The sequence below is a fragment of the Canis aureus genome, chromosome 12, assembly GCF_053574225.1.
Source record: "Canis aureus isolate CA01 chromosome 12, VMU_Caureus_v.1.0, whole genome shotgun sequence".
In the NCBI taxonomy this organism is placed as follows: domain Eukaryota; kingdom Metazoa; phylum Chordata; class Mammalia; order Carnivora; family Canidae; genus Canis; species Canis aureus.
Window position 1 is genome coordinate 28,494,965 of NC_135622.1, and position 27,705 is coordinate 28,522,669.

Sequence of the window (27,705 nt, forward strand, 5' to 3'; positions counted from 1 at the left end):
GTCAGGGGTATGTCCAGGTAACTTTGTTTTTCTTTAAATATAAGGCAAATAAGTGGAGTGGGAGAAGCAAATATTTCTTTGGTTTCTTTAATTTACTTAACGACATTTAAAATGCCAAATTAGGGATCCCTGGGTGGCGCAGCGGTTTGGCGCCTGCCTTTGGCCCAGGGCGCGATCCTGGAGACCCGGGATCGAATCCCACATTGGGCTCCCGGTGCATGGAGCCTGCTTCTCCCTCTGCCTGTGTGTCTGCCTCTCTCTCTCTCTCTGTGACTATCATAAATAAAAAAAAAAAAGTCTTAAAATGCCAAATTATAAAGGTAACCCAAGTTGGTAGTGGAAAATTCAAATATTTATAGAAGCACAGGAAATATAAAATGGAAACCTGTTTTGTAACCTGAACTCTGCAAAATAACCTTTGATTACAGTCGGGTATGATCTTCAGTTTTCGGTGAGCCAAGCTGCTGACTGAAGAAACTAAAGGCAAGGCCACCCACTCAGATGATGTCAGGAGCAGCAAACCCACCCTGTAATCACCACGGATGGCTGTAAAGATAGCTAAACTCCGCGTTGAACTGCCAGGGGTTGGCACAATGATTCATTTCCCAATGAGTATTTACACAGCACCTCCTGGGTCTAAGATTTGCTGTAATAGTCTGATGGGGTACAGAAAGGCACTTGCCCCAGAAAAGGAGCAGCAGAGAGTCCCAGGAGTTAAAGGGGGAAACGGAACACAGCTCACTGGGGTGGGGGGCTGTACTGACAGGGTCTGGGAGGCCTGCCCTGGTCTCTCCCCCCTCAACTAATTAGGTGCTGGGGCCCTCCCTTTTGTAACATCTTTTGTGATTCCTCATTCAGTTCTTTCTCTTCTATTGGATCGAGAGTCCCAAGAGGTCTCACATCCACACCATAGCCAGTTCATAGAAGACGCTCAAAATAAGTGTGTAAATGAATAAGTAAAGGCATGAATTAGAGGAGGGGCGTGTGGACAGGGTTTCAAGGAGCAGGGGCGGTGGGCCCTAGTAGATAAATAATAAATAATAAATAATAAATAATAAATAATAAATAATAAATAATAATAATAAAAGAGAAAAAGGAGGCCCTAATAGTTTTGGAACATGAATGTAGCTGTAGGGCGGCGCTCCTGTGCTAGGACTAAAGTGACAGAGCAAGTGGATACAGGCTGACAGCGGAGAGCCCTGAATCCTGGCTGAGACAGCAGGGATTCCTGGAAGGTTTCTGAGCACGGGAGGGAGGAGATCAGAGCCATACTTGACACCCCCCCTCGCCCCCCGCACTGACATCCGGCTGAGCCAGAGCAAGATGAGCAGGAAGGAGGAGGCCAGGAGGTGGGAAACCGCCAGGAAGATAGCAGAGACCTAACCAGCAGAGTGACTAGGAAGCAGGATGCATGGGGGAGAGGCGAGGGGCTGACCTCGCCATCGTCATGGTCCCATGGCAGAAAGGTTGATCTGACACGAAGTATTTAGGAAAGATGTAGTCTCAGAACACGGGAAAGTTCTCCAGAGTGGTCACAATTCTGGTTGTTGCTAAAACACAGGCCAGGAGGCTGCTTCCAGTTCAGTTTTCTTGCCAATGACCATTCAGAGATTACATTTTAAGCTGCTAACTTTTCACTGTTTGACTACTTCCATGTACAATGGAAACCCCTCCCCCTGTTTTTCCTTGCAGAAGTGGACGGCTTTAAAATTATTTGGGGGGAGTTATGGCAGGAGGAGTAGACCAGGCCAACAAGGGATGCTTGTACAACCAACCTTCTCGTTCTCCCTAACGTGCTAGAACTCATCTTTATGATGGCAAAAGGCTTGCTGGACGGAGAAACACCGGAGACAACGTTCAATCAATGTGAGAGATGTATTAAAGCTGAGGGAGACTAAATGGGAATTTAATACCCTCTATACAGCACACCCGGATAAGAGGGCTGCTTCTGGCTGTAATTTGGGTGGAATTCGCAAGAAACTTGACCCCCCCCCTTCGCTCCTTTCAAGGTTGTTTCCTTCTGTGGAGTGGATAAGCCACTAAAGTGAGAAGTCAAACCTTAAACAAGTAACTGCTACTAAGCAGCCTTGGATAAATGGCCTCCCACCCAGGTGGGAGAGTAGCTGTCCAGCTGTTCCCGCAGCTGCATCTGCCAACCCCAGGGGCCCAGTCCCACCCAGCCCTGCAGCTGCAAGATGGAGCATCCCTGCGCATTCTTAATCACCACCAGCCCTTGACCGGACTCCAACATCAGTTTCATAGATGGAGTGTGGCTCCTGTCATCGACCTCCAGTGCTAAGCACAGGGATGGGCTTATGGGACATGATTTGCAAATATTTATTCATCTGGAAAATAAATTGTTTGGATATACAGTCCATTGTTTCATGCAGGTTTGCCTTATATTTCTGAACAAATTTGTAGCTTCCTCAAAAGTTGGAGGTGACATCCTCTGAGCCCAGCAGGATGGATGCATGACATGGATTTAATGTGCAGTGTGTTCATAAATGGGTGTGATGTGGGCAGAGTTCGGAAGGGTGAGCAGGGGAGAGAGCGTCACTCCTAGGCTGGGAGTGGGACAGAGGTGGGATGTTGACATGCCTCTGAAGCAGCACCTCCTACCAACCACACACAGCCACAGTGGGCCAGACATTTAGGGACCTTAGTCTGTTAGACTCAAAATTGGTCAGCTGGGGAATGCTAGTGAACAGGCGACTTTCTGTGTGATCAACTAGCACATCTCATCTTTAAATCCATGAATAGTGGCTGAGTGCTTGCTAAGTGTGTATGATGGCAGGTGGGCTAGTGATTAAGCCATGGTTGCCCAGGAAAGTCCCTTGCTGCCTGACACATGACCTCAGAAAAGCTCTTTAACCTCTCTGATCCCCTTCAAGGATAAGAGTGCCTTCGTGGTAGGACATGATCAGATGTACAGGGTCTGCCAGCACATTCTACTGATTTTGGTAGATGTTGTTGTCATTGGCTTGCATTTGAACCTGGGCCTGTTGGCCACCTGAAGTAGGGTTTCTGAAGCCAGGCCTAGGCCTTGTAGGAATAAGTACTGGGACTGATCAGAGAGATCTTAGTCAATGCATGGGGAATAGCAACATTGGAGCAACATAATTGCCACCCGTGAATGAGAAGAGAAAATAAATTTTTGGTTTGTGATGGCCAGAAGGCTCTGGGCTCTAAGGTATCTTTGTCTGGCTGAGTGGCCTCCCTTTCATAACATGAGCTTCTTTCCTTTTCTCCAAACCTTGGAACCACAGCCCAAGGTGGATAAAAGAAGCAGAAGCTGCTACTATTGCAGGTCCAGGGGTACTGGGTGGAATGCCAGCACTGAGCAGCATCCTGGGCCCTGGAGGCCCTCCAAGCCATGGGAGGAGGACTGGGCAGGGGGGCAGTGCTACAGGAGGAAGAGTGGGTTGGCGAGCCCTATTTAATTCAACCCTGCCTTGGGTGTCAGGTGCCATCAATCTGCTCTACAATCCTGGGTGCCTGGAAAGGGAGAGCAGAAATGCCTTGGCCTGAGCATTGGAATAAGGGCAGGACTGAAGTGCCAGCCTGTCGGACCCACTGCCCTGCTCTTTCTACTCTTCCTCAAACAACAAAATAGAGGAGTCAAGCGAGCTCTTTGAAGCTCAGCCTCAGAATTGGGAGGCCCAGGGGAGGATGCAAGAGTGAGGGATAGCCTTGAACTCCTCTGTGTTCTTTGCTTCCCACCTGCAAAGCATATGTAGCCCAGGGAAGCAGCAACAAACAGAGGGGAGGATGCCCTTTGCCCAGGAGCTAAGGGTCTCCTTTCGACCTGTCTGCTGTGGGCTTTACTATCAAGTGGTCCCCCTGCAGTTGGAGGTAAGGCCTCCTTCAGGGGTGGGTCTGCAGTTTACAAGAAGGCTTTTGGAGCCCATATCCCTTCCCTTCCCCTGCAGTGCCCTGTGTCCCCCCTCCAAGAGAAAGGGCTGTACCAGGACTGCCTCCCTTCCCCCATCCCCATCATTCTGGCTGCTATTTGAATCATGGCCTGGGCAGCTTCCCTGTCATCTAGTTTTTTGTTTGTTTGTTTGTTTGTTTGTTTATTTTATTTTATTTATTTTTTTTTATGATAGTCACACAGAGAGAGAGAGAGAGGCAGAGACATAGGCAGAGGGAGAAGCAGGCTCCATGCACCGGGAGCCTGACGTGGGACTCGATCCCGGGTCTCCAGGATCGCGCCCTGGGCCAAAGGCAGGCGCCAAACCGCTGCGCCACCCAGGGATCCCCCCTGTCATCTAGTTTAAGGGCTCTCCTTCTTTATCCCTAACGCTGGCGGAGGCCAAACCCAGAACAAACAGAAACTTGTGACTTTAGTTTTTGTTTCATTTTATGTAAACATGAAGGTTTCTCAACTGATAAAGAAGTAGCAACAATACTTAATGAGAGAAGAATTTAAAACCTTTACTCTGAGATCACTTGACTCAATTGTCCCCAGATTGTAAATGGTAAACATTAACTTCCCTCGAGTGAATGCACACCACCACTTGAGAAAAGTGACACAGAAAAAAGGACCATTCATGGGATGAAACTGACTCCTGAACAGTCCCGTTTGTACCAACGGTAACAAAGCCCTGCTAGCAGAAACCAAGTAGCTGACGGGGATAGAATGGGCCTGGCAGGAGCTTTGGGAAGCAAGGGGAATGTATGGTCTGGCTGCTTCTGCATGGAGGGGTCACAGCTGTGGCATGGCGGCAGAAAAGAGGGAGTGCAGCAAAACCCCACTGACATGCCTGCACAGAGGGAAGAAACCAAAGTCAGGTATAAAACATGGTTGTTGGTAGATCAGATTTTCCACATGCCCCCAACGAGGCATAGGGTTGCCAGCTAAAAAACAAGACGTTCCAGTTACACTTGAATTTCAGATAAGTAACAACTGTGCCAGTACACAGGGATATACTCAGTCAAATATACATCACAGTATCCATTTTAGCCCAAACCAGGGGCAGCCACAGTGCCAGGAGTCAATTCATTGTTGCCCTCCCACAGGCTGGCCTCCTGGGATGGGTCTGGAGGGGCAAACAGGGACCCTAGCAAGTCAAGCTATTCAACTTCTCTGAGCCCTGAGGGTGTAAAGGGGCTCAGACCTTTAAGCAACAATGATGATAATAACCAGGATCACTTCCCCACTTCCCCTGGTATTTTTTTTTTTTTTTTTTTTTTTTTGGCTTAAGAAAAAAAAGCAGGGATGCCTGGGTGGCTCAGTCCCTCAGGGCATGATCCCAGGGGGCCCCACATCAGGCTGCCTGCTCTGTGCAGAGCCTGCTTCTCCCTCTCCCTGCAGCTCCCCCTGCCTCTGTATGTGCTCTCTGTCAAATAAATAAATAAATAATATCTTTAAAAGAAAAAAAGACAGAGCCTACCTGTGCCTTTCCCCCTTGTGCACACATTTCAGCAGTGAAGTCCCAAGGCCCTCATGAAATCCTTCAGCCTGTACCCCACTTTGTGACTTGGGCGTTTAACTTTTTCTTGGTAGAAGTCCTTTGCAAAAGAAGCTTCCCAAGCAGACGGCAACCCTTAAGTTTTTTCTGTAAAGGAACACCAATTCAGCCAGAAAAGAGTTCCAGAATCTGACTGCGATTCTTCATCATCATCTTCTAACTCTCCAGCATGCCTTCAAAACTAGCAGATATCAGACTCTCCAAGAAAGGTGTTAAATGGCTTTTTTTTTTTTTTAACACCATGGCTACTTTTCACCCAAAGCTGCACCCAAGTTTATTGGTCAGGGGTGCACTTTGGGTATCAGGACTTAAAAAAACATATCTTCTCGCGATTCTAATGCATAGCCAGGGTTAGACCACCTGGTCTAGGGAATGAATCCAGTAGCCCAAATTGCCTTGGGTAAGGGAGCTCTTGAGAGTCCAGCCTTCCCCACCCAGAAGGCTCAGGTTCGAATGCCTGTGGTTTGGGAGCACGATAAGTGTAAGAACTCTGGAGTCAAAAAAGGAAGGTTTATCCCCACCCAGCTCAGCCACTCAGGCCAGAAGACCTTGTACAAGTCACTGGTCCAAGTGAGACTCAGTCTCCTTGTTTGTAAAGTAAGACACATAACACCTCCTTCTTTCAGAGATCATAGAATGCTGCACATAAAACTCCATGCAGTGCCTGGCATGTACAGACATGCAATAAATGGCACGTAAGATTTTCATAACAGAAACACCTCATCTGTCTTGTTTCAAAGGTGCAACTAGTCATGTCTGGACCATCAATGCTGAACATATGGGACCAATTATGCTGACTTAGACCATTCAACCTCTTGCAGTGAAATATGAATATATGTTTACTTAACTAAGGGTTTTCCTTCTCTTTCCCCTTTGGCAGCACATCAAGTGTTACAGAAACACTGAAAGAACACTTTCTGGCCAGAGTAGAGCAGTTTGCTCTGGGGTGTCTGGGGTTAGTTCTCCCCAAGGGCCAGATGTGGCTTTCCTGAGATCTAGGAGAGACTCTCAGTCCCCAAGTTTAATTCCTCCATCATATCACTCCCAACACATACATTTCAGCCCACCAATACCTGAATGCCTACTAATAAAAAGCCTTTATCGGGGCGCATGGATGGCTTAGTCAGCTGAGTGTCAGACTTTTGACTTTTGGCTAGGGTGGTGATCTGGGGGAGAGGGAGTGGGATCAGCCCCATGTTGGGCTCTGCAGAAGCTTGGAGTCTACTTGGGATTCTCTCTCTTCGTCTCCCCCTGCCCCTCCTCCCACTTGCACACACGTGTGCTCTCTCTCAAATAAATAAATAACATCTTTAAAAAAATAAAAAGCCATTCTTCTAAAGAAAAAATTACTTCCTTTTAAAATGTGTCTATTTCTGGAACATCAAACATCTAACAAGAATAGTTTGTCAGTCTTTTCTAAAGGCAGTGGGCTGTCCAAAAACAGATATACTTTTCCCTACACTTCCTACTGAGTACAATAAAAACAACAGAAACAAACATTAAACAAACAAACAACAACTACTCTGAAAAGTGGAGAGAAGGCATCTGAACTGGGGACTTCAGGATGCTAGGCACCATCATGATGAATTCCCTGGGTTTTCCTTCGGCTCCATATGTCTCAATTTGGAAATGTTACCAGGCAAAGACCACTACTAAAAAACAAAACAAACACCAACACAAAACCCCAACAAAAACCCATTTTTCCCCAGTCAAAAGACCAATAAAGGGAGAGTCCATCAAGACAAAAGGCTTTTAGACAATAAACTATTTTCCTCCAGGTAAACCACCCAGAAAAAAATATGGTCCCATCTCCACCCATGCCAGCAAAGGTCAAGTGGGGAGCTTAGACCTCCACCCTTATTGGGTTGAAAAGAGGTGCCACAACTATTCCATCGGGTGGTATCAGAGAGGTCCAAGTAGAAAGCTGGGCCTCACTGGATTATGTTAGTAAAAACCATGTGGGAAGCCTGGATTTCCACTCTTATCCGGCATTAATGAGGCATCCCTCCCCATCCCCACTAGGGTGGTATCAGAGAAGGCCCAGTAGAGAGTCGGGCTATTCACTGATGCCAGCAAGGCATCTCTCCTCTTCCCCTAGGATCAGTGGAGGTACAGTGGGGAACAGTTAGGAAGTAATAAGGCCCCTCCCAGATAGGAGGTATCAGTGCAAACCTAATGGACAGCCAGAACTCCCATCGCACCTCTGACCAGCAGTAGCTCACACTCAGATGACAATGGAGGCTGAAGGGAAAACAGAATTCTACCCCCAGCAGGCAGTGAAGAGGCAGCATAGTTCCCCAGCCAGCCAGAACAGTCGAGAGGAAACCCAGTATAATAAATGATAAAAAATAAGAGCCAGAGTCTCATAACACAATACCGCATAGGTCAGGTTTCAATAAAAAATTTGATCTCAAACTGAATGAAATACCAACACCGAGTGAAAAAGAATTATCTGAAAAAGGTTTTTTTGGGGTTTTTTTTTTTAAGATTTGTATTTATTTATTCATGAAAGATATGGAGAAAGAGAGGCAGAGACACAGGCAGAGGGAGAAGCAGGAGTCCAATGTGGGACTAAATCCTGGATCCTGGGATCACAACCTGAGCCGAAGGCAGACACCCAACTGCTGAGCCACCCAGGTGTCCCTGAAAAAGGCTTTAAAAAATGAATCATAAAAATATTTCAATAAGCAAGTATGAACATGAAACACATGAAAAAATGGAAAGCCACAGCAAAGAAATATAAAGTCACAGTAAAGAAATCAAATATATAGATTTTTAAAAATGCAACTTTTTGAACTTAAAATACAATAACCAAAATAAAAAACTCAATGGGTAGGCTCAATAACAGAAGGGAGGGGGCTTCTGTTAAAGAAGAAAAAAAAATAATCAGTGAATTGGAAGACAGAACCATAAAAAATTATCCAAACTGAACAACAGAGAGAAAAGAGACTAAGAAAAAAAATGAACAGATTCTGGAACCTATGGGACTATTACCAAAGATCTAACATTTGTATTAACAGAGTCCCAAAAGGAGAGAAGAAAGAAGAGAGCAAGAATGAAAAAGCAGGGATCCCTGGGTGGCGCAGCGGTTTGGCGCCTGCCTTTGGCTCAGGGCGCAATCCTGGAGACCCGGGATCGAATCCCACATCGGGCTCCTGGTGCATGGAGCCTGCTTCTCCCTCTGCCTGTGTCTCTGCCTCTCTCTCTCTCTCTGTGACTATCATAAATAAATAAAAATTAAAAAAAAAAAAAAGAATGAAAAAGCACTTGAAGAAATAATGCTGAAAACTTCCTAAGCCTGAAAAAAATATAAACTTACAAATCAAACATCTGAGTGAACCTAACGTAGGATAAACCCAAAAAATATCCACACCAAGATACATCATAGTCAAACTTCTGAATAGTAAAGACAAAGAAGACTTTTTTCAAAGCATTGAGAGAGAGAGATGATGCCTGACCTACAGGGGAAAAACAATCCAAATGGCAGTATACTTCACATCAGGAACCATGGAGGACAGAAGGAAGTGGCACATTGCATAAGTGCTAAAAGAAAAGAACTCTCAACTTAGAATTTGTCAGAAATGAGGGGGAAACCAAAATATTCCAGATGAAAGAAAAGTAAGAATTTGTCATCAGCAGACATACTCTTAAAAAATAGCTAGAGAAAATTCTCTGAACAGAAGGAAAACAATAAAAGAAGGAAACCTGAATCATTGGAAGGGAGGGAAAAACACAGAAAGCAAAAATATTGGTTAATACAATAGACTTTCCTCCTCTTGAGTTTTCTAAATTATGCCTGATAGTTGAAGAAAAATTAAACACCGTCAGCTATTCTGCTATAGTTCTATATATGAAGAAGAAATATTTAAGATAATTATGTTTTAAAGAGAGAAGAAACTTAAAAGGAGATAGGGATTTTATAATTACCTTGAACTGGTGAAACAGCAATGCCTAATAATATCAATATCAATAATTATGTTAAATTTAAATGATCTAAGTATATTAAAAGGCCAAGATTGGCACAGTTGATTAAAAAATTACCCAGGGAAAATAAATAAATAAATAAATAAATAAATAAATAAATAAATAACCCAGGGGTGCCGGGTGGCTCAGTCAGTTAAGCGTCTACCTTCAGCTTGGGTCATGATCTTAGGGTCCTGGGATAGAACCCTGCATTGGGCTCCCTGCTCGGTGGGGAGTTTGCTTCTCCCTTGCCCTCTGCCCCTCCTCTCCCAGCTTGTTCTCTCTCTGTCTCTCCCTCTCTAATAAATGGATAAAAGTTTTTGAAAAACCACATTACTCAGCTGTCTGCTGTTTATAAGAAATCCATGGCAAGTATAATGATATAGGCAAGTTGAATGCAGAAGACAGAAAATGATACATCATGCAACCATTAATCAAAAGAAAGCAGGATAGCTACACTGATATCAGATAAAGTAGAATTCAAAGCAAAGAAAATTACCAGAGACAGAAAGGCAAATTATATAATGATAAAAGACTCAATCTACCAAGACATAGCAGTCTTAAATGAATGTGTACCAAAGCAAAGAGCTGCAAAATATGTGAAGCAAAAACTGATATAACTGAAAGGAGAAATAAATCAATACTGTAGTTGGAGATTTCACCATCTCTCTTTCTCTCCAGAGAAATGAGGCAAAAAATACAACTATAGAAGAACTTGGTGACACTGCCAATGGAAAGAATCTAGTCCACATTTATAGAACATTCCACCCAACAACACCAGAATCCACATTCTTTCCAAATGACGATGGGATATAAACCAAGATAAACTATACCCTGGGCCATAAAGCAACTCTCAAGAAATTTAAAAGAATTAAAATCACACAGTTTGTGTTCTTTGACCACAATGGAAATAATTAGAAATAACAGAAAAGTAACAGGAAATTCTCCAAATACTTGCAAACGAAACTTCTATATAATTTCTGGATCAAAGAGGATGTCTCAAGGGAAATAAAAATATATATATAGAACTGAATGAAAATGAAGATATATCAAAAGTTGTGTGACATAATACAGTGCTGAGGGGAAAATTTATTCAGTAACCTAAGCTCAGAACACAAAGGAGAGCAAAACAAAAAATAATATATTTATAAGAAATGAAATTGCAAAAAAGAAAAGCAACAGAGAAAATCAGTGAAACAAAGAACTGGTTTAAAAAGACCAATGAAGGGGATCCCTGGGTGGCTCAGCGGTTTAGCACCTGCCTTTGGCCCGGGGCATGATCCTGGAGTCCCAGGATCGAGTCCCACGTCAGGCTCTCGGCATGGAGACTGCTTCTCCCTCCTCCTGTGTCTCTGTCTCTGTCTCTCTCTCTCTGTGTGTGTCTATAATAAATAAATAAATAAATAAATAAATAAATAAATAAATAAATAAATCTTAAAAAAAAAAAAACCAATGAAATTGACAAATCTCTAGCAAAGAAAAAAAGACACAAATCAGTAATATCAGGAATGAAACATGAAATATTACTATTCACTGTACAGATATCAAAAGGGTAATAATTAAATGCTATGAAGAACTCTACACACAATTTTGACAGTATAAAGGAAATGGACTAAATCCACGAAAGAAAAAAACTACTACAACTCACCCAACATGAAACAGATAATTTGAATATACCTATAACTATAAAGAATATTAAATTCATAGTCTAAAAAATTCCCCCCAAAACAAATTTCCAGGCCCAAATGGTTTCACTGGATAATTACACCAAATGCATAGTATCTTCCAGAAACTAGAAGAGGAGAGGACAAAAGCCAATATATTTTACAAAACTGGTGTTGTCCTGATACCAAATCTAGACAAACACAGTACAGAAAAAAAGTAGAGATCAATATCCTTCATGAATATAGATGCAAAAGCTCCTTAACAAAATATCAGCAAATGGAATTCAGAATATATAAAGAGAATTATATACCAAGATCAAGTGGAATTTATTCCATGGATAGAAAGTTTCAATATATGAAAATCAATCAATGTCATCGACCATATTAACAGGCTAAAGAAAAAAAAAAGTCATATAATCAGATCAATCATTTAACAAAGTCCAACAACCATCCACAGTTTTTAAGAAAATAGGAAGAGAAGAGAGCTTGCTCAACTTGAGCATCTACAAAAAACCAAGAGCTATCATTTTATTTTGTGGTAAAAAAAAGTTCATTCTTTTCCTCTTAGATTAAAAACAAAGCAAAAATGTCTGCTTTCCCCATTCTTAATTTGTTTTTTTTTGGTTTAATTTAAAAAAAAAATTTTTTTTTTTATTTATTTATGACAGTTACAGAGAGAGAGAGAGGCAGAAACACAGGCAGAGGGAGAAGCAGGCTCCATGCACCGGGAGCCTGATGCGGGACTCGATCCCGGGTCTCCAGGATCGCGCCCTGGGCCAAAGGCAGGCGCCAAACCCCTGCGCCACCCAGGGGTCCCCCTTAATTTGTTTTTAAGTAGATTCCATGCTCAGCATGGAACCCAACACAAGGCTTGAACTCACCACCCTGAAATCAAGCCCTGAGCTGAGATCAAGAGTTGGATGCTTAACCAACTGAGCCATCCAGGTGTTCCTGTATTCCCCAGTCTTAGTCAACATAGTACTCAAAGTTCTAGCCAAGAACTTTTCAGTAAAGCAAGAAAAAGAAATAAAAAAGCATCAGAAAGGAAGAAATAACAGTCACTATTTACAGATACGACAGTCTACATAGCAAATCCCACAGAATCCATAAAAAATATCCTTAGAACTAATAACTGATTTCATCAAGGTCACAGAATACAAGATAAATACACAAAAGTTATTTTATTTCTATATACTAAGTCATGAATATATAAACATCAAAATTAAAAATATAATACCATTTATAATCACTCCCAAATAATGAAATACTTAGGTAAAAATCTAACAAAGCACATACAGAACTCATATCCTGAAAACTACAAAGCACTGATAGGCGAAATAAAAGAAGATGCAAATAAATGGAGTATGAATCGATTCTCCTCAAAGTGATATACAGATTGTAGTATAATAAAAATACATTTAACTGGTCCTTGTCCCCAGTTCCTGGCACAGAGCTCCTAAAATCCCCAGTATTGCCCCAGAGTGAGGGCAGCCTGGATGGCTCAGTGGTTTAGTGCCTGCCTTTAGCCCAGGGCGTGATCCTGGAGACCCGGGATCGAGTCCCACATCGGGCTCCCTGCATGGAGCCTGCTTCTCACTCTGCCTGTGTCTCTGCCTCTCACTCTCTGTGTCTCTCATGAATAAATAAAATCTTAAAAAAAAAAAATTTCCTGAGTGAGAGCACCTTTGGAACATGTCTGAGTTCACGCTAATAAGATGACTTAGGTTGGGGCCTCTGAATGCTTCAGGATGGAGCTGGTCATCAGAAAAACATGGGATTTAGAGGGTTAGAATATTCTGACCCACACCCAACCTCAAGGTAGGAGGGAGGGGCTGGAAATTGAGTTTAGTCACTAATGGCCAATGATTTAAAAACAATCATGCTCATCATGCTCATGTAATAAAACCCCATGTAAAAATCCCAAACAAGGTTTGGGGAGCTTCTGAGTTAGTAAACACATCAATGTGCTGGGAGGGTGGTACACCCAAAGAAGGCATGGAGGCTCTGAACCTCTTCCCCTACATATCTCTTTCATTTGGCTATTCCTGAGAGGTATCATTTATAATAAAGCTGTAATTGTAAGAATAGTGCTTTCCTGAGTTAAGCTGGTCTAGTGAACTACCAAACCTGAAGGGGAAAGGATGGCATGGGCACCCCTGAATTTGTGGTCAGCTGGACAGAAGTGTGGGTGGTCTGGACACTTGATTTGAGCTGGTGTGTGAAGTGCGTAGTGGTCTTATGAAATTGAACCCCTAACCTGTGAGGTCTACACTAACTCTAGGTAGTTAGTATTAGAACTGAATTGAATTGTAGATGCCCAGCTGAGGTCGGAGAATGGAGAATTTGCTGTTGTCGAAACTATATATTTGATGTCAGAGAAAAAGCACATACAGATTTAACATACAATTCCTAAAATACTAGGAAGATTTTTTTGTAGATAAAAACAATATACTTCTAAAATTTGTGTGGAAAAGCAAAGGATCTAGAATAGCTAAAACAATTTTGAAAAAAGAAGAATAAAATAGGAAGAATCAGTCTCCCCAGTTTTGAAACTTATTACATAGCACAATAATCAAACTGGATAGTATTGGCAGAGGTAGAGACAGATTGGAACAGAAGGGAACTAGAAACAGATCCACACTTTTTGGCAAAAGTCAAAAGCAATTCAATGAAGGAAAGATAGCTTTTTAAACAAATTATGCTAAAACAAGTGGATATTCAAAGACAAAAAAAATTAAACTTGACCTAAGTCTTACACTTTATTCAAAAATTAACTAAACATGGGTTACAGATATAAATATAAATGTAAAACTATAAAACTTTTAGGAAAAAAAGAAAATCTTCAAGATCTAGAGCTAGGCAGAGAGTCTTACACTTGCCACTGAAAAGTATGATTCATAAAAAGAAAATTTGATAGATTGAATTTCATCAAAACTAAAAATGTCTGCTTTACAAAAGACCCCATTAAGAAGGAAAAAACCCCCAAACCACAGACTTGGAGAAGTTATTTGCAAACCACCTATCTGACAAAGCACTAGTATCTAGATTATTAAAGAACCCTCAAAACTCAGTAAGAAACCAACAACCCAATTAGAAATGGGTAAAAACATGAAGAAATGTTTCACCAAAGAGTATATATGGATGACAAATATGCACACGAAAATGTGTTCAACACCGTAAACCATCAGGGAAATTCAAATTAAAACCACAGTGTGGTATCACTTCATACCTGTCAGGATGGCTACGATGATCAACAGTGGTATCACCAAATGCTGTCAGGAATGCGTAATCTCAAGGGCCCACAAAGTAGAAAAGGAGGCAGAAGACCTAGTGTCAGTGTTAAAATGCCAGAAGGACACAATCCATGCTTGCTGGCTTTGAGGATGGAGAAAGGGGCCAGGAGTCAAGGACTATGGATGGCCTCTAAAGTTAGAAACGGCAACGACACAGACTCTCCCTACAAGTCGCAGAAAGGAAGGATGCCCCGCTGTCACCCTGATTGGATTTTTTAACGATTTTATTTATTTATTCATGAGAGAGAGAGAGGCAGAGACATAGGTGGAGGGAGAAGCAGACTCCCTGTGGGAAGCCCGATGTGGGACTTGATCCCAGGGCCATGACTGAGCCAAAGGCAGACACTCAGCCACTGAACCACTCAGGAGCCCTGTCACCCTGATTTTAGCCCCAGTGAGACCCATGTCAGACTTCCGACTTACTGAACTGTAAGACAGGATATTTTGTTGTTTTGAGCAACTAAATTGGTGGTAATTTGTCATGGCAGCAAATGGAAAATACAGTATTATTCCATTTATATAGCATTTTTGAAATGACAAAGTTACAGAAATGGAAAACCGATTAGTGATTGTCAGGGGTTAAGGAGGTGAGAGGGCAGAGGGATAGGAGTAGGCTCTGAAAGGGCACCATGAGGGAATCCTGTGTTGGTGGAGTGTATCCAAGTCAGTATCTGGCTGCCATACTGTACTACAGTTTCCTAAGATATTACCCTTTGGCGGAAACTAGGGGAAAGATACACAGGGGCTTCTCCATATTATTTATTAGAAACAGCATGAGAGGGATCCCTGGGTGGCGCAGCGGTTTGGCGCCTGCCTTTGGCCCAGGGCGCGATCCTGGAGACCCGGGATCGAATCCCACATCGGGCTCCCGGTGCATGGAGCCTGCTTCTCCCTCTGCCTGTGTCTCTGCCTCTCTCTCTCTCTCTCTGTGACTATCATGAATAAATAAATAAAAATCTTAAAAAAAAAAAAAAAAAAAAAAAGAAACAGCATGAGAATCTAAAATTATCTCAAAAGTGTTATCTTAGGGCAGCCCAGGTGGCTCAGCGGTTTAGCGCCGCCTTCAGCCTAGGGTGTGATCCTGGAGACCTGGGATCGAGTCCCACATCGGGCTCCCTGCATGGAGCCTGCTTCTCCCTCTGCCTCTGTGTCTCTGCCTCTGTGTGTGTGTGTGTGTGTGTGTGTGTGTGTGTGTGTTCTCATGAATAAATAAATAAGTCTTTTTTTTTTAAGTGTTATTTTAAAAATCCAACTATGTTTAAGGCAAAAGCCATAGCATCTGTATTATTTGCCTGCGCTCACACTCTGCCAGCCTTTCTACCTGCACGATCTTCTCTGATCCTAGGCAGGGAGTATCATTGCCCCTAGTTCTAGTGAGGAGCCTGAGGCTCACAGGTGCTAAGCAACTTGCACAGATCATCACAGGCGGGAAGGGGTGAAGGGACTCCTTCCTCCCAGTCACACTTACCCTCGCCTCTCCAGTCACATTCAGGCCCCAGCTCCTAAGCCTCTACTTGAGGTTAGTTCTGAGGGCTGGGCAGAACGGGGCTCCAGTGTGCTTTGTGTCAGGCAAAGGGCGGGTGGGACATTCAGGGGGCGGCTCTGGGTGGTGAGCCTGGAAGGTCAGTGGGTGCTGCTTAGATGGTCTAGCCTGCTTTGCAGACTGCCTACAACCAGTCCTGAGCAGCATTACCAGACCTATCTAGAGTATACTTGAGGGATGCCTCAGTTGAGATCTTACATGGCAATAATGTACCTAGAGGATGTACAGTATGAATGCTTTTCTCTAATGTCAGTTTGGCAATTTTTGATGAGGATGAAATTGCAATACAACCTATAACTTAGCATTTCTACCCTTAAAGACTCATACATGTCTACCCACAGTCAGACACACATGCAAGTTGATGACCATCTTAACTTGAGTAGTGGTTTTGACACCTAGTTGTCAAAACTCATCAAACTCGACACTTAAAATCTGTGCATTTTATTATAGCAAATAAATCTCTATAAGGGAAAGATTACAAACAAGAATGCTCATGGCAATGATGTGGGAAACAAAGGCAAAAGAAAAAATATTTCCTCACTACTTACAGCCTACTGACAAGTCCTTAAAACAAGCAGAGGGACCTTCCTCAGGGAGCTCAGCTGCCTGATGTTGACGCTTTGGCAAAAGGCAATCTTGGCTTGACATTGTCCTGACTCCCCCAGGATCCTGTGAGTCTACTTTATGAAAATTCCTTTGGAAACTTCTTTGTCTCTACCCCAAGATATATGTTGTCAGTCATCCTGCAAGCATACCACCCACTGACATACATCCGAAGGGTCTCATGACTGAGGTTTTCAGTAAACAGTAATACATGACCCTTTCCTAACAATAGCTAGCCTCCTTAAGGTCCTGGAAACCTAGTTTCCAAAATATCTGGGAGGCCTGTGCTGTCCCTAACCCCCTCCCAACTTGAAAGTGCACAATCAATCACTCCTCATGATTCCAGTGCAGCTCTTTCTGCTCCCAGGTCCCATCCTCATACTTTAATAAAACCACCTTTTTTCACTAAAGATGTCTCAAGAATTCTTTCTCAACTGTACTGCAAACCTCAACATTTCTACACCAGCAAAACTGTCTGTAACAGAAAAATTTAGAAAACTCTAAGTGCCCAATAAAAGGAGACCAGATAAATAAGCTACAGTACATCCACGTATTTGCCTATGAAGATAAATAAACTAGGGCAACACGGTTCAACCCAGACGAGCCTAGCAAACTTAACACAGAATGAGAGAACAAGCTGAAAGCAAACACACTATTTACATAAAATTTTATCACATGTGTATAGCAGCAGCTGTAGCACCCTGCTCAATGCTCAGTCCCCCTTTTCCTACAAATGATCTCCTGATCAGGGAGCAACCTGCCTTGTTACCACATTTGATTGGTCACTCTTCCCTGCAGCTTGGGATTGATGAAGTTTTGGAATATAGGTAAGGTCTGGAGCCAACGACCAAGAAAGAATTCTTGAGATGTCTTTGGTGCAAAATGGAGGTTTTATTAAAGTACGGGGACAGGACCCATGGGCAGGAAGAGTGGCTGCCCCAGACCTGTGAGGGGTGGCTGATTATATACCTGGGAGTTGGGAGGGGTTTGAGGATAGTGTACTCGCTAAGGAATTTTGGAAACAAGGTTTCCAGGACCTTGAGGGGGCTAGGTATTGTTGGGAAAGGTCACTTATTACCGTCTAATAAAACCTGAGTCATGACCCTTCAGATGTGTATCGGTGGGCCATGTGCTTGGAGGATGATTGCCAACACATATCTTGGGGGGTTAGAGATAAAGGGAAATGTCTAAAGGAATATGTTAAAGTAGACTTACCAGATCCTGGGGGCCGGGCTAAGATTGCCTTCTGCCCTTAGCAAAGCATGAACATCGAAGGAGTTGAGTCTGTAGAGGAATGTCACTCTCCCTGTTTCAAGGACTTGCCAATGTGCTATCCCAAGCTCGTACCTTGTCCTCAGCTAGCCCTGTGTTCCCCCATCAGTATCGCCAGGGGAACCCAAGCAGAAGAATCAGACACATTGCATTGGTAGAGTGTAACAAGAGATGTGCACGGAATGACTCAGACTCCTGCTGGTCAGGGCTGTACCCTAAACATTGGTTCCATAGGTCCTAGGTGGGGCCTGGGCTTCTGTATTTTGAAAAAGCTTCCTAGCATACTTTTTCCTTGGCCTCCTAGCCACCATGCTTAGGAGATTTACATCCTATAACTCACATTATAAAATATTGTGATTGTAATATAAAATTACATCATATATGAATAGACTTTTAAAAATGATAAAATTCCCCCTGAATGCTGGGATTTCTGCTGTGCACCCTGGGAGACGTGCTCTGCTCTGCCCAGCCCAGAAAGACTACATAAGCATCCCCAGGTCTTCCAGAATCCAAGAGTCCATGCTCCCCGCAGATTGGACAGTAAGAAGCCATAATTTGTTTGGGCAGGTCTCAAAAACACACATTTGTGTAGCTGGAAGGGCTATTTCATGGAGGCACAAACGGCCCAGGCGGCAGGGAACGGCAGCTGCCCACAGTAAAGAACCCACTGGCATGACTCATTTTTAAGAAAGATGCTGTAGTGCCTCTGGCTTATTTCTAGGCTGATGCCTGAAATCATCACCCACAGCCAGAGTCTGGTGCATAGCTGGGAGGCTCACACTCGAGCTAAGGGAGTGTGTCTGGAACTGCAGTGAGAAAGCATTCCATCATGCGTCTCCCCTTCAGACAGAATCTGTTTTCTGCCCAGAAGGTACCCCAGAATCACCTATCCACCCTTCCATCTGATCGGTGGGGATCTGGAGTTTCAGAAAGGTGGAACATCATATCCCAGGTATCCCTGCAAGTTAATACCTAAGCTGGGATGAGAACTTATATCTCTGGACTCCCAAAGTGGTTATATTTTTCAACTAATGCTTAAGATGCAATGCTAAAATCTAATGAGCTTCCTCTTTTCCTTGCTCCAAAACTTTCAAAGAACATTGTTTTCATCAACAAATCTTCAAATCCTGAGCCAGAATTGTAAAAAGGCTTAAGGGCTGGTTTCACTTCCTGTGTGGAGGCAGCCTGCCATGGACTGCAACAAGTGGAAAACCAGCCCCCAAAACAGGCGGCACTTGGGATCCCATGAATATTTATCACCTCACTGTGCATTCACTAAGCAGGGCAGGGATAGAAAACAACTTTCAGCAAGTTTGAGTCCATGTTCTAATATTCTCCATTAAGACAGCTTGTTCTGACTTGTAAAAAAAAAAAAAATCATTTTCAAAAACCATAATGAGGCCAGTCTACTGTTAGTAGCTTGAACAAGCCCTAAAGCTTAAAATAGCAAAACAATCGCTTCTCCAAGATAAACAAGGCTTTCCTTTGTGTGTCTAATGAGAGGCAAGAACACAGCTAAAGCAGATTCTAAGATGTTTACTGTTCTGAATGCTGAGGTAACTGGAGCTCCCCCGGCCCCCGCCCCCAGAAGAGCAGATCATACAAAAAGGGATCTGTCCCAGAGCATTTGCCTGATTGTCAAATGCCAACCTGAGATCTAGGTCCTACGGGTGGGCCCCCTCCTGAGCAAGCTACGGTAAGGTGCTAACACCATGATGATCAGATCTGGCTGGGGCTCTGGCTCACCCCACAGACGCCAGACAGTATCTTTGAAGGAAGAGATTGAAAAATATCCAGAAGACACCATTAATGACTGGGTATAAGGAGACATAGGAGCATAGAATTTGCTTCCATGAAAGTCTATAAATTGAGAAGAAATGAAATGGGTTTTCTCCAAGCATAAGTCTCTCAAACATTCTTAGTTTTTGGTATAAAATTTCTGTAAGATCTTGGTCCAAACAAAAAGTCAACATCTGTCCCCTCTGTCTCTTTCTCTGTCCTGCTCTGCTCCTCCTCAATTATCCCCAAGACTCATGGAAAATCCATTTTACCATTAAGTGAAAGAACTGAGCAAGTTTCTCTATGAAATGTATATAAGAAATAATCAAACTTTCTTCATTTATTACTTTAAGGCACCATGAACTGGGGCGCATGGGTGGCTCAGTCATTAGGAGTCTGCCTTTGGCTCAGTCATGATCCCAAGGGTCCTGGGATCGAGTCTTTCATTGGGTTCCTTGCTCAGCAGGGAGTCTTCTCCTTCTGATCTGTGTGCTCTCACTCTCTCTCTCTCTCTCTCAAATAAATAAATAAAATCTTCAAAAAATAAAAAATAAAACACCAGGAACTAAGGAGGTGACCTGGATGAGGCAGTGTAGGGCTTCCCTAGCAGGTCACACCCGCTGGATCCTGCAGCCTGACAGAGGCCCTGAGAATGGGAACAGCAACACTGCTAAGAAGGCAGGCTGTCTAGCTGCTCCACGTGCCGCTGCAGCCAAGCTGAGAGGTCTCACAAGACTGAGGAAGACCTGGGCCTTGCTGGGGTTAAAAATCTTTATGGGGCACCTGGATGGCTCAGTTGGTTAAGTGTCTCCCTTCAGCTCAGGTCATGAGCCCAAGGTCCTGAAATAGAGTTCTGCAGGGAGCCTACTTCTCTCTTTACCTCTGCCTGCCACTCTCCTGCTTGTGCTCTCTCTGTCAAATAAGTAAATAAAATCTTTTTCTTTTAAGATTTTATTTATTTATTCATGAGACACACACAGGGAGAGGCAGAGACATAGGCAGAGGGAGAAGCAGGCTCCCTCCGGGGAGCCTGATGCAGAACTCAAACCCAGGACCCTGGGATCATGCCCTGAGCTGAAGGAAAACACTCAACTACTGAGCCACCCAGGCACCCAATAAATAAAATCGTAATAAATAAATAAATAAATAAATAAATAAATAAATAAATAAACAGCAAAAAAGAATCTTTTATACAATTCAATAGCTACAATTCAGCCAAAGAAAACTGAGGCCTGCGAGGGAGAAGGTGCCCGACTGGCAGGTGCTGGCAGTACTTCTGCTCTCCAAGAGGAGCCCACAGATCCTAATGAAATTTTCAACCGCTGACTGGCTGCATTTTCAGCCTTCAGCTGGAGGCAGAAGGACTAGAAGAGGGGTAAACAGACAGAATAAGTTACTTCTCAATCTGAGGTTAGCAAATGGGAGTTTGTAGGAGGCAGAGGAGCCAGAGGGCTTTCCTCAGGGTACCTGGGCTCTGGTCCATACCTGTCACCCAATAGGAAGTGCCTAGGAGCCAGGAGTACATCTGGAGCTCCTCGTAGTTCCATTTGCTCAAGGACCACCCACACATGGACACACTCACACACGTACACAGTTAATCTAAGAAACAAAGCCTCATTTTGTATCCACTGCAGCCAGAATGCTTCACTTGGAAAACAGAGTTTTAGCAGATAAAAAGGAAAGGGATTATCTGGATGTTTACATTTAAAACCAACCAAACCAAAACAAATGCAAAAATAAAAACAAACCACACCCACTTTGGAGTAGCATTATGTGGGAAAAGTTGAGCAGGAATTGGACTTCATTTTTATACCTTCCTGAGAGGCACATGACGGGAAGCTATTCCTGTACTATGTTAAGTCGGAACTCAATAAGTGAAGGAAGCAGGGCAGGGGGAGGGGTGGGGAGTGGCAGCAGGGCAGGCCCTGCGTCCTCAGATAGGCTACAAGTGACAGGCATGGGTTTTGCAAGCAGTACTAGGAACAAAGCCCTAAAGAGCAATGACAAGGACCTGGACGCTCTAGGTCTCTAGGACGACAAGCACAGCTCCTTCCCTAAACTGCTCTGACCGGTGGAGGGTGGCCCACAGCTCTGTTTTTATATTTCAGGTCGCAACTTAGGTACATTTCAGAGAGTAAAGAAGAAGCTTTCCCCGCAACACCTTTTGTCTAGGAAAAAAAACATTACCCCGGATTTTGAGTTCAGAAGAATGGAGGCAAAGCATCGGCAGTGATGGCTAATATTTTTGGAGCATTTACCATGTGTCCTTAGCTCATTGCATCCTCCTGCCGGTTCTGTGACTAGGGAAGAGACCCACGGTACCAGACAGGAAACTGAGGTCTTGAGTTACCCACGGCCCCCAGGGCTCCCCAGGAGCCCGCCAGGTAGGACATGAAGCCAGGCTTGCTGCCTACCCAGCCTGCCTGTTAACATTTTCATACCAGTCCCAAGAAGCTCATGTGGTGAACCTGCTTTTTCCCGGTTTTTTAATAATCATTAACCTCCTGCTGAGACTCATACCAACCCAGAGCCATGGGCTTTCGGTTAGGATTAAACTAGTGACACCATGTGCAACAATGTGCATGGAACTAGTGGGTATTATGCTAAGTGAAATTAGTCAATCAGAGAAAGACAATTATCCTATGATCTCACTGATATGTAGAATTAAAGAACAAAATAGAGATCATAGGGGAAGAGAGGAAAAATAAAACGACGAAAATCAGAGTGGGAGACAAGCCATAAGAAACTCTTAATCATGGGAAACAAACTGAGGGTTACTGGAGGGGAGGAAGATGGGGGGGTTCAGGGTAACTGGGTGATGGGCATTAAGGAGGGTATATGATGTAATGAGCCCTGGGTGTTATATAAGACTGATAAATCACTGACCTCTACCTCTGAAATCAATAATACATTATATGTTAACTAATTGATTTTAAAATTTTAAAAACACACACAAGAAAAGAAAATCATATATATATATTTTTTAAGTAGGCGCCTGACTGGCTGAGTCTTAAGGTTAAACTTCTGCCTTCAGCTCGGGTCATGATCCCAGGGTTCTGGGATAGAGCCTTGCATTGGGCTCTCTGCTCAGGGAGGAGCCTGCTTCTCCCTCTGCCTGCTTCTCCCTACTTGTGCTCTCTGGCGTGCTCTCTCTCTGTTAAATAAATAAATCTTAAAAAAAAAAAAATTAAACTAGTGAAAATGGGCCAAAGTCAAGGCACTCAGGGTTACAAGCCGGATATCAGGCAACCTGCCTCTGGGAAGGAGCTGCTAACACTATTTTTAACGTGAAAAATCAGTTTTTGACTTCCCACCCACCCTAGAATAGTTAAGAATAGTTAAGAAAATATAAAATGTCAACATTGCTATATTGGATTAATATAGCCCAAAAGTCTACTTTCGATGTCCTAAGTTACCTAGTAATACAATCACTTTGGCATCACAGCAAAATATAAGATTATTTTTTATCAACGAAGCCCCAAGCACAAGGGCATGGGGAGCTTCTGCATTCCGTTTCTGGGTGAGCCAGCAAGAGCAGAGTAGCAGGAGGAGCGGTGAGATCTACAGAGGCTTGGTCCTTTAGTACACTCCACAAATACTCACTGAGCTTCTGAAATGGGTGAAGCACTGTGCCATCTCACCATCAGGTAGTGAAAAGTGTTATCAGTAATTTAAATTCAGTGGGAAGTGTGTGTATGTGTGTGTAACTCTGGTTGAGGTGGGAGTGAGGGAAGGCCTCCTCTAGGACATCTGAGCTAAAACCCAAGGAGCCAGCATGCAGAGATCTTGGGGAAAAGATTCCAGCCAGACGGAACATCCACTGCAAAAGTGCTAGAGAGACACTTGTGGCTGGAGCAGTGTGAACATTAGAACAAATGGAAATGGGGCAAAGGGAGTGGGAGGCTCTTCACACCCTTGCAAACCATGGGAGGAATGGGGAGCTGCTAGAGAATTTTAAACAAGGGGACAACACAGTCCAATTCATCTTCACGATTTCATTCTGGCGATTATGCAGTAAGCAGCGGTTACACATATGCGTTCATTTGCAGGTGGGGAGGAGCAATGTCCTGGCTCAGCTTTTCTACTCAGCAGCATGTTCCTGAGTCAGGGCATCTAAAGATTCAACTTGTTCAAAACCAGCTCTGACTGGTAACTCACTGGCCCTGCTCTTCAAATTATCTGGAAATTATTTCTAAAAATCAAATTGAAAAACATAATTATTGTGAATTTTAAACATATCTGTGTTCCAGTCATCACTTTGAAAAAAAAGCAGATCAGAATGCCTTTATAAAGTATTTATTTTTAAAGTGTGCCCTGCGTACTTCCAAAAAGCATTTGAGGCCATTGTCATCAAGCCTGTAAACAACAGGACAACTTAAAGTTCTCTCCAGGAGAATGTTTACAATATATTATAACGCGGGTTAAGGCATCAGCTTGGGAGGGAAATGCTAACGTTGAAGGGTTTTAAAAGCCTAATTTGTTCAAAGGATTGAGTTTAGCTGCACGTACTGCTTCATCACGGGTTAGATCCTTCACTTCTATCCATTTTCGTATTTCTCCTCCTCTATTCTCTCCCTGGCCCTCTTGAGATCCACCCTTTGCCTGGTTTCGCTGCTCACTGGCTCCCCCATCCAGAGACTGAGCAGAAAGGACGGATTGGAAAGCTTGATGCCCTTGGTTCAGCATTTTCAGTTCTCTGTGTGTGTGTGTTTGTGGGATGGTATTTGTGTGTCCACATCTGTGTATATGTATTCGGCAGGGGTGGGAGGAGTCCCTAGGTTAAAGTGATATGTAAATTTTAATTATTTATCCATTCCTCTCCATTGTATACACACACATCCCTCACTGTGTCCCTCTTTCTCTTTCCCTCTCTAAAATTTTAAAACTGGACAAAAAGTCTAATTTCCATTTTTAGTCTCTACCCATAGCATTTTTACTTCTGTTCTAATTCTGCCAGTGAGAATCCCATCCTTTAAGCTTTCAAAAGGTAAGATATAACATTGTCAGACACCTTACTGGTAAATTCAAGATAAAAAGCAAAAGGTAGGGTACCTGGGTGGCTCATTCAGTTAAGGAGTTGACTCTCAATTTTGGCTCAGGTCTATGATTTCGGGGTCCTGAGATGGAGCCCTGCATCAGGGTGGGTATGGAGGCTGCTTAAGATTCTCTCCTCGGGGCACCTGGGTGGACCAATTGGTTAAGCATCTGCCTTGGGTTCAGGTCATGATCCTGGAGTCCTAAAATTGAGTACCACATCAGGCTTCCTGCTGAGTGGGGAGTCTGCTGCTTTCTCTGACCCTCCCTCCTTTCATGTTCTCTCTCTCAAATAAATAAATAAAATCTTAAAAAAAAAAAAAATTCTCTCTCCTTCTCCCTCTGCCCTCCCCCTAGCTCACTCTCTAAAAAAAAAAAAAAAAAGTAAAAAGTAGAAGAAAAACTAGAAAAATTTTTCATTCTTCCTGCTGGGTGGGTTTTAGCAGAACTTTTATTATTGATTATTTGACTAAAGCTAATTGCTGCAAAAGGCTTTTGATTATGGTTTTTAAAAATTTTGGAGAAACACACCATTTAAAAATATCTCAGAAGCATCAAAACTATCGTTTCTGTTGCTTTTCCCATAATTTTCACCACATTCACTACCCTCCAAGACTATTTATGGTCAGTCTTCACTAGTAGCAAAATAGAACAGATTTGCAGCAGATTATGAAAAATAAATCTGGCAGAAATGCCAAGGAATTCTTTAGGGTTTGGTGGGGATGGAGAACAGAACTGTTTAACTTCTTTGATTGGTTTTGGCTTTTGATGTTTGCTTCAAATTGCTATGTGCCCCCAAATTATAAATTGCATATGCAACTTAATGTGTGCTGCTTAGGAATTTTTTATTTGAGTGACTAAGCTTTCAAAGGAAATCCTCAAAGGAAAACATTTAAAAAAAAAGAAAGAAAGAAAATATTTTAAGTCAATTGCTTAACTATAAATTGAACTTTCCAGGTATTCTTAACAAATATCTGGGACTGTAATCAGGTAAACGCTATTCAACCATGTTTATGATCAAAAGAGACAAAAACAAAACAAAACACATGCTGAATGGAAATAGAAAACTTTTAACTAAGGAAAAATGCCAGGGATGTGTTTATTCAAAATACCCCTCCCCCACACACACACCAATTTATTTTTCTTTTTGGCAACACCTGGTGAAGCTTCTCCCAGCTTCCTCAAGAAATGCAACAGCGACCAAACTTTTACCTTGTGAATCACTTAGCCTCCAAACAGGCTGTTGATGCAGAAAGGAAGCCGCCTTGCCTAGCGCCTATCAGTCTAGAACTTTATTGGAATGTAACAGAATCGGGACAAACCTAGCAGCAATAACAAGGGTTAAAAGAATGCTTCCCTTTGTCCAAGGTCCCCACACTCAGGGGATCCCTACAAAGAGGTGCTAACATTGCCCTTAAGGACCCAGGGGGAGCAGACAGGGGGGCAGATCCCCGTCTTCGGTCGATCGCAGCACCAGGAATGTGACCCCCACTCCCCAGCTTGCTGGTCCCCCGGCACCGGTCCCTCGGGAGATGGGGCCCGAGGCTCCCAGAACTACTGCCCAGAGCCGGGGTCCAACCAAGCAACGATGTCTAGAGGAAAGTTTTCAGCGCCTTCCGGACCAGACCTGCGACAAAATTCCTCTGGATCGAAAACTTCGGGACCTGCAGCGGGCGGAGCTCGATCTCCTCCCCTGCGGTAAAGGGGAGCTCTCGGCGCCCACCCCTGCGGGTCTTCACCGGGACGCGCACCCACGACCCATCCCGGGCGCCCCGTCGGCGGCTGGTGGGGGCGCCTGCGCTGCACGCCCTGGCACCGCGGCGCGCGCGGAGGTGTTTGCAAACGTGCCCGGCCGCCCGGCGCGCCCCCGCGGGCGCGCACCGTCCCCGGAGCTCCGAGGCGCGAGCCCCCGGCCCCATCGCCACTCACCTCGCGTCCCGAGCGCGCGGACGAAGAACCACAGCAGGAGCGGCAGCAGGGCCCGCCCCATTCCGGGGCCGCGGGTCTGGAAACTCTCTCCGATCGACGGCAGATGGACGTCCCAAACCTGCCCAGTCCCGGGTCGAGCGCGCCAGCGTGGTGGCCCCGGGCCGGCCTCCGGGCAGCTAGCGCCCAAGTGGCGGCGCCAAGCCGCGGGCAGGAGGCGCCTAGGGCTGGAAGGGGCGGGCCGGGGGCCGAGTCCGAGCGGACCCGAGCCAGTTGGGGTGGGGAGGGGGCGGGAAGGACGGTGGGGAGGCGGGCCGCCAAGGGGAAGGAAGGGGACTGGGCTGGACGGCAGGGGCGGGGAGGGGCGGGGAGGGGCGGGCCCTGGGCCGAGCCCGAGCGGCCCGGGATGGGGGGCGGGGGTGGAGAGAAAAGGGGGGGGGCCGGAGGGGAGGAGGAGAAAGAGCCCCAGCCTGTGCGCCCGCCGGGAGCCCGACACGTGTGGGTGGGAGAGACACAGAGAGGGAGAAAGTTGGAGGGAAGTGGAGGGCTTCCGAGGCCTCCGTCAGGCCCAAGAGGAGGGTCCAGCACCTTGAAGCCGCAGCGATCCCCAAATCCAGACGTACACGACACAGAAAACCCTGGCAGCAACGTTCCCAGAGGCGAAGGCCACCGTGGCACCGCTTCCCGCCGAGCGCCCCCTGGGTACCTGGCCCAAGGTGCGAGGCCCGGCCCCGCGGCGTCGAGGAGCGCACTGCCTCCAGGGGAAGAACTTTTTGCTGCGCCCCCGTGAGGAGTCAAAGAGAGGTGACACTTAGGCAGGGAGATGAACATCGACAATGCTGCGACCAGCAACTGGAAAGGCCCCCTGACGCTGTGAAGTGTGGAGGAGCCAAGAGGGCAGGCAGCTGCGAAGAAAGTTCATCATAAAAGAAAGCGAAGCCACTTTTACTGACAATTGCAACAGTAACTTACATATTTTCTTAAAGGAAACATTTTTAGGGTTATTTTATTTTTAAAGATGGATGGATGGATGGATTTGGGAGAGGGTGGCAGGAGAGGGCGGAGAGAAGCTTAAGCAGCGCTGAGAGTGGAACCTGTTGATAGCTCCATCCAATGACCCTGAGATCACCATCTGAGCAGAAATCAAGAGTGGGAGG

The 27,705-nt window shown here is 44.5% G+C and overlaps 1 protein-coding gene across 1 annotated transcript in view; it reads right to left on the minus strand.

Moving 5' to 3' along the window:
* The window catches only part of MERTK (MER proto-oncogene, tyrosine kinase), a 111,864-nt gene extending 85,043 nt beyond the window's left edge, over positions 1–26,821 (minus strand). The window contains exon 1 of the mRNA XM_077843310.1: positions 26,552–26,821. Within this exon, the coding sequence (XP_077699436.1) occupies positions 26,552–26,612 (61 nt within the window). The 5' untranslated portion in view covers positions 26,613–26,821. The remainder of the gene's footprint in view (positions 1–26,551) is intronic.
* Positions 26,822–27,705: the final 884 nt, after the last annotated feature.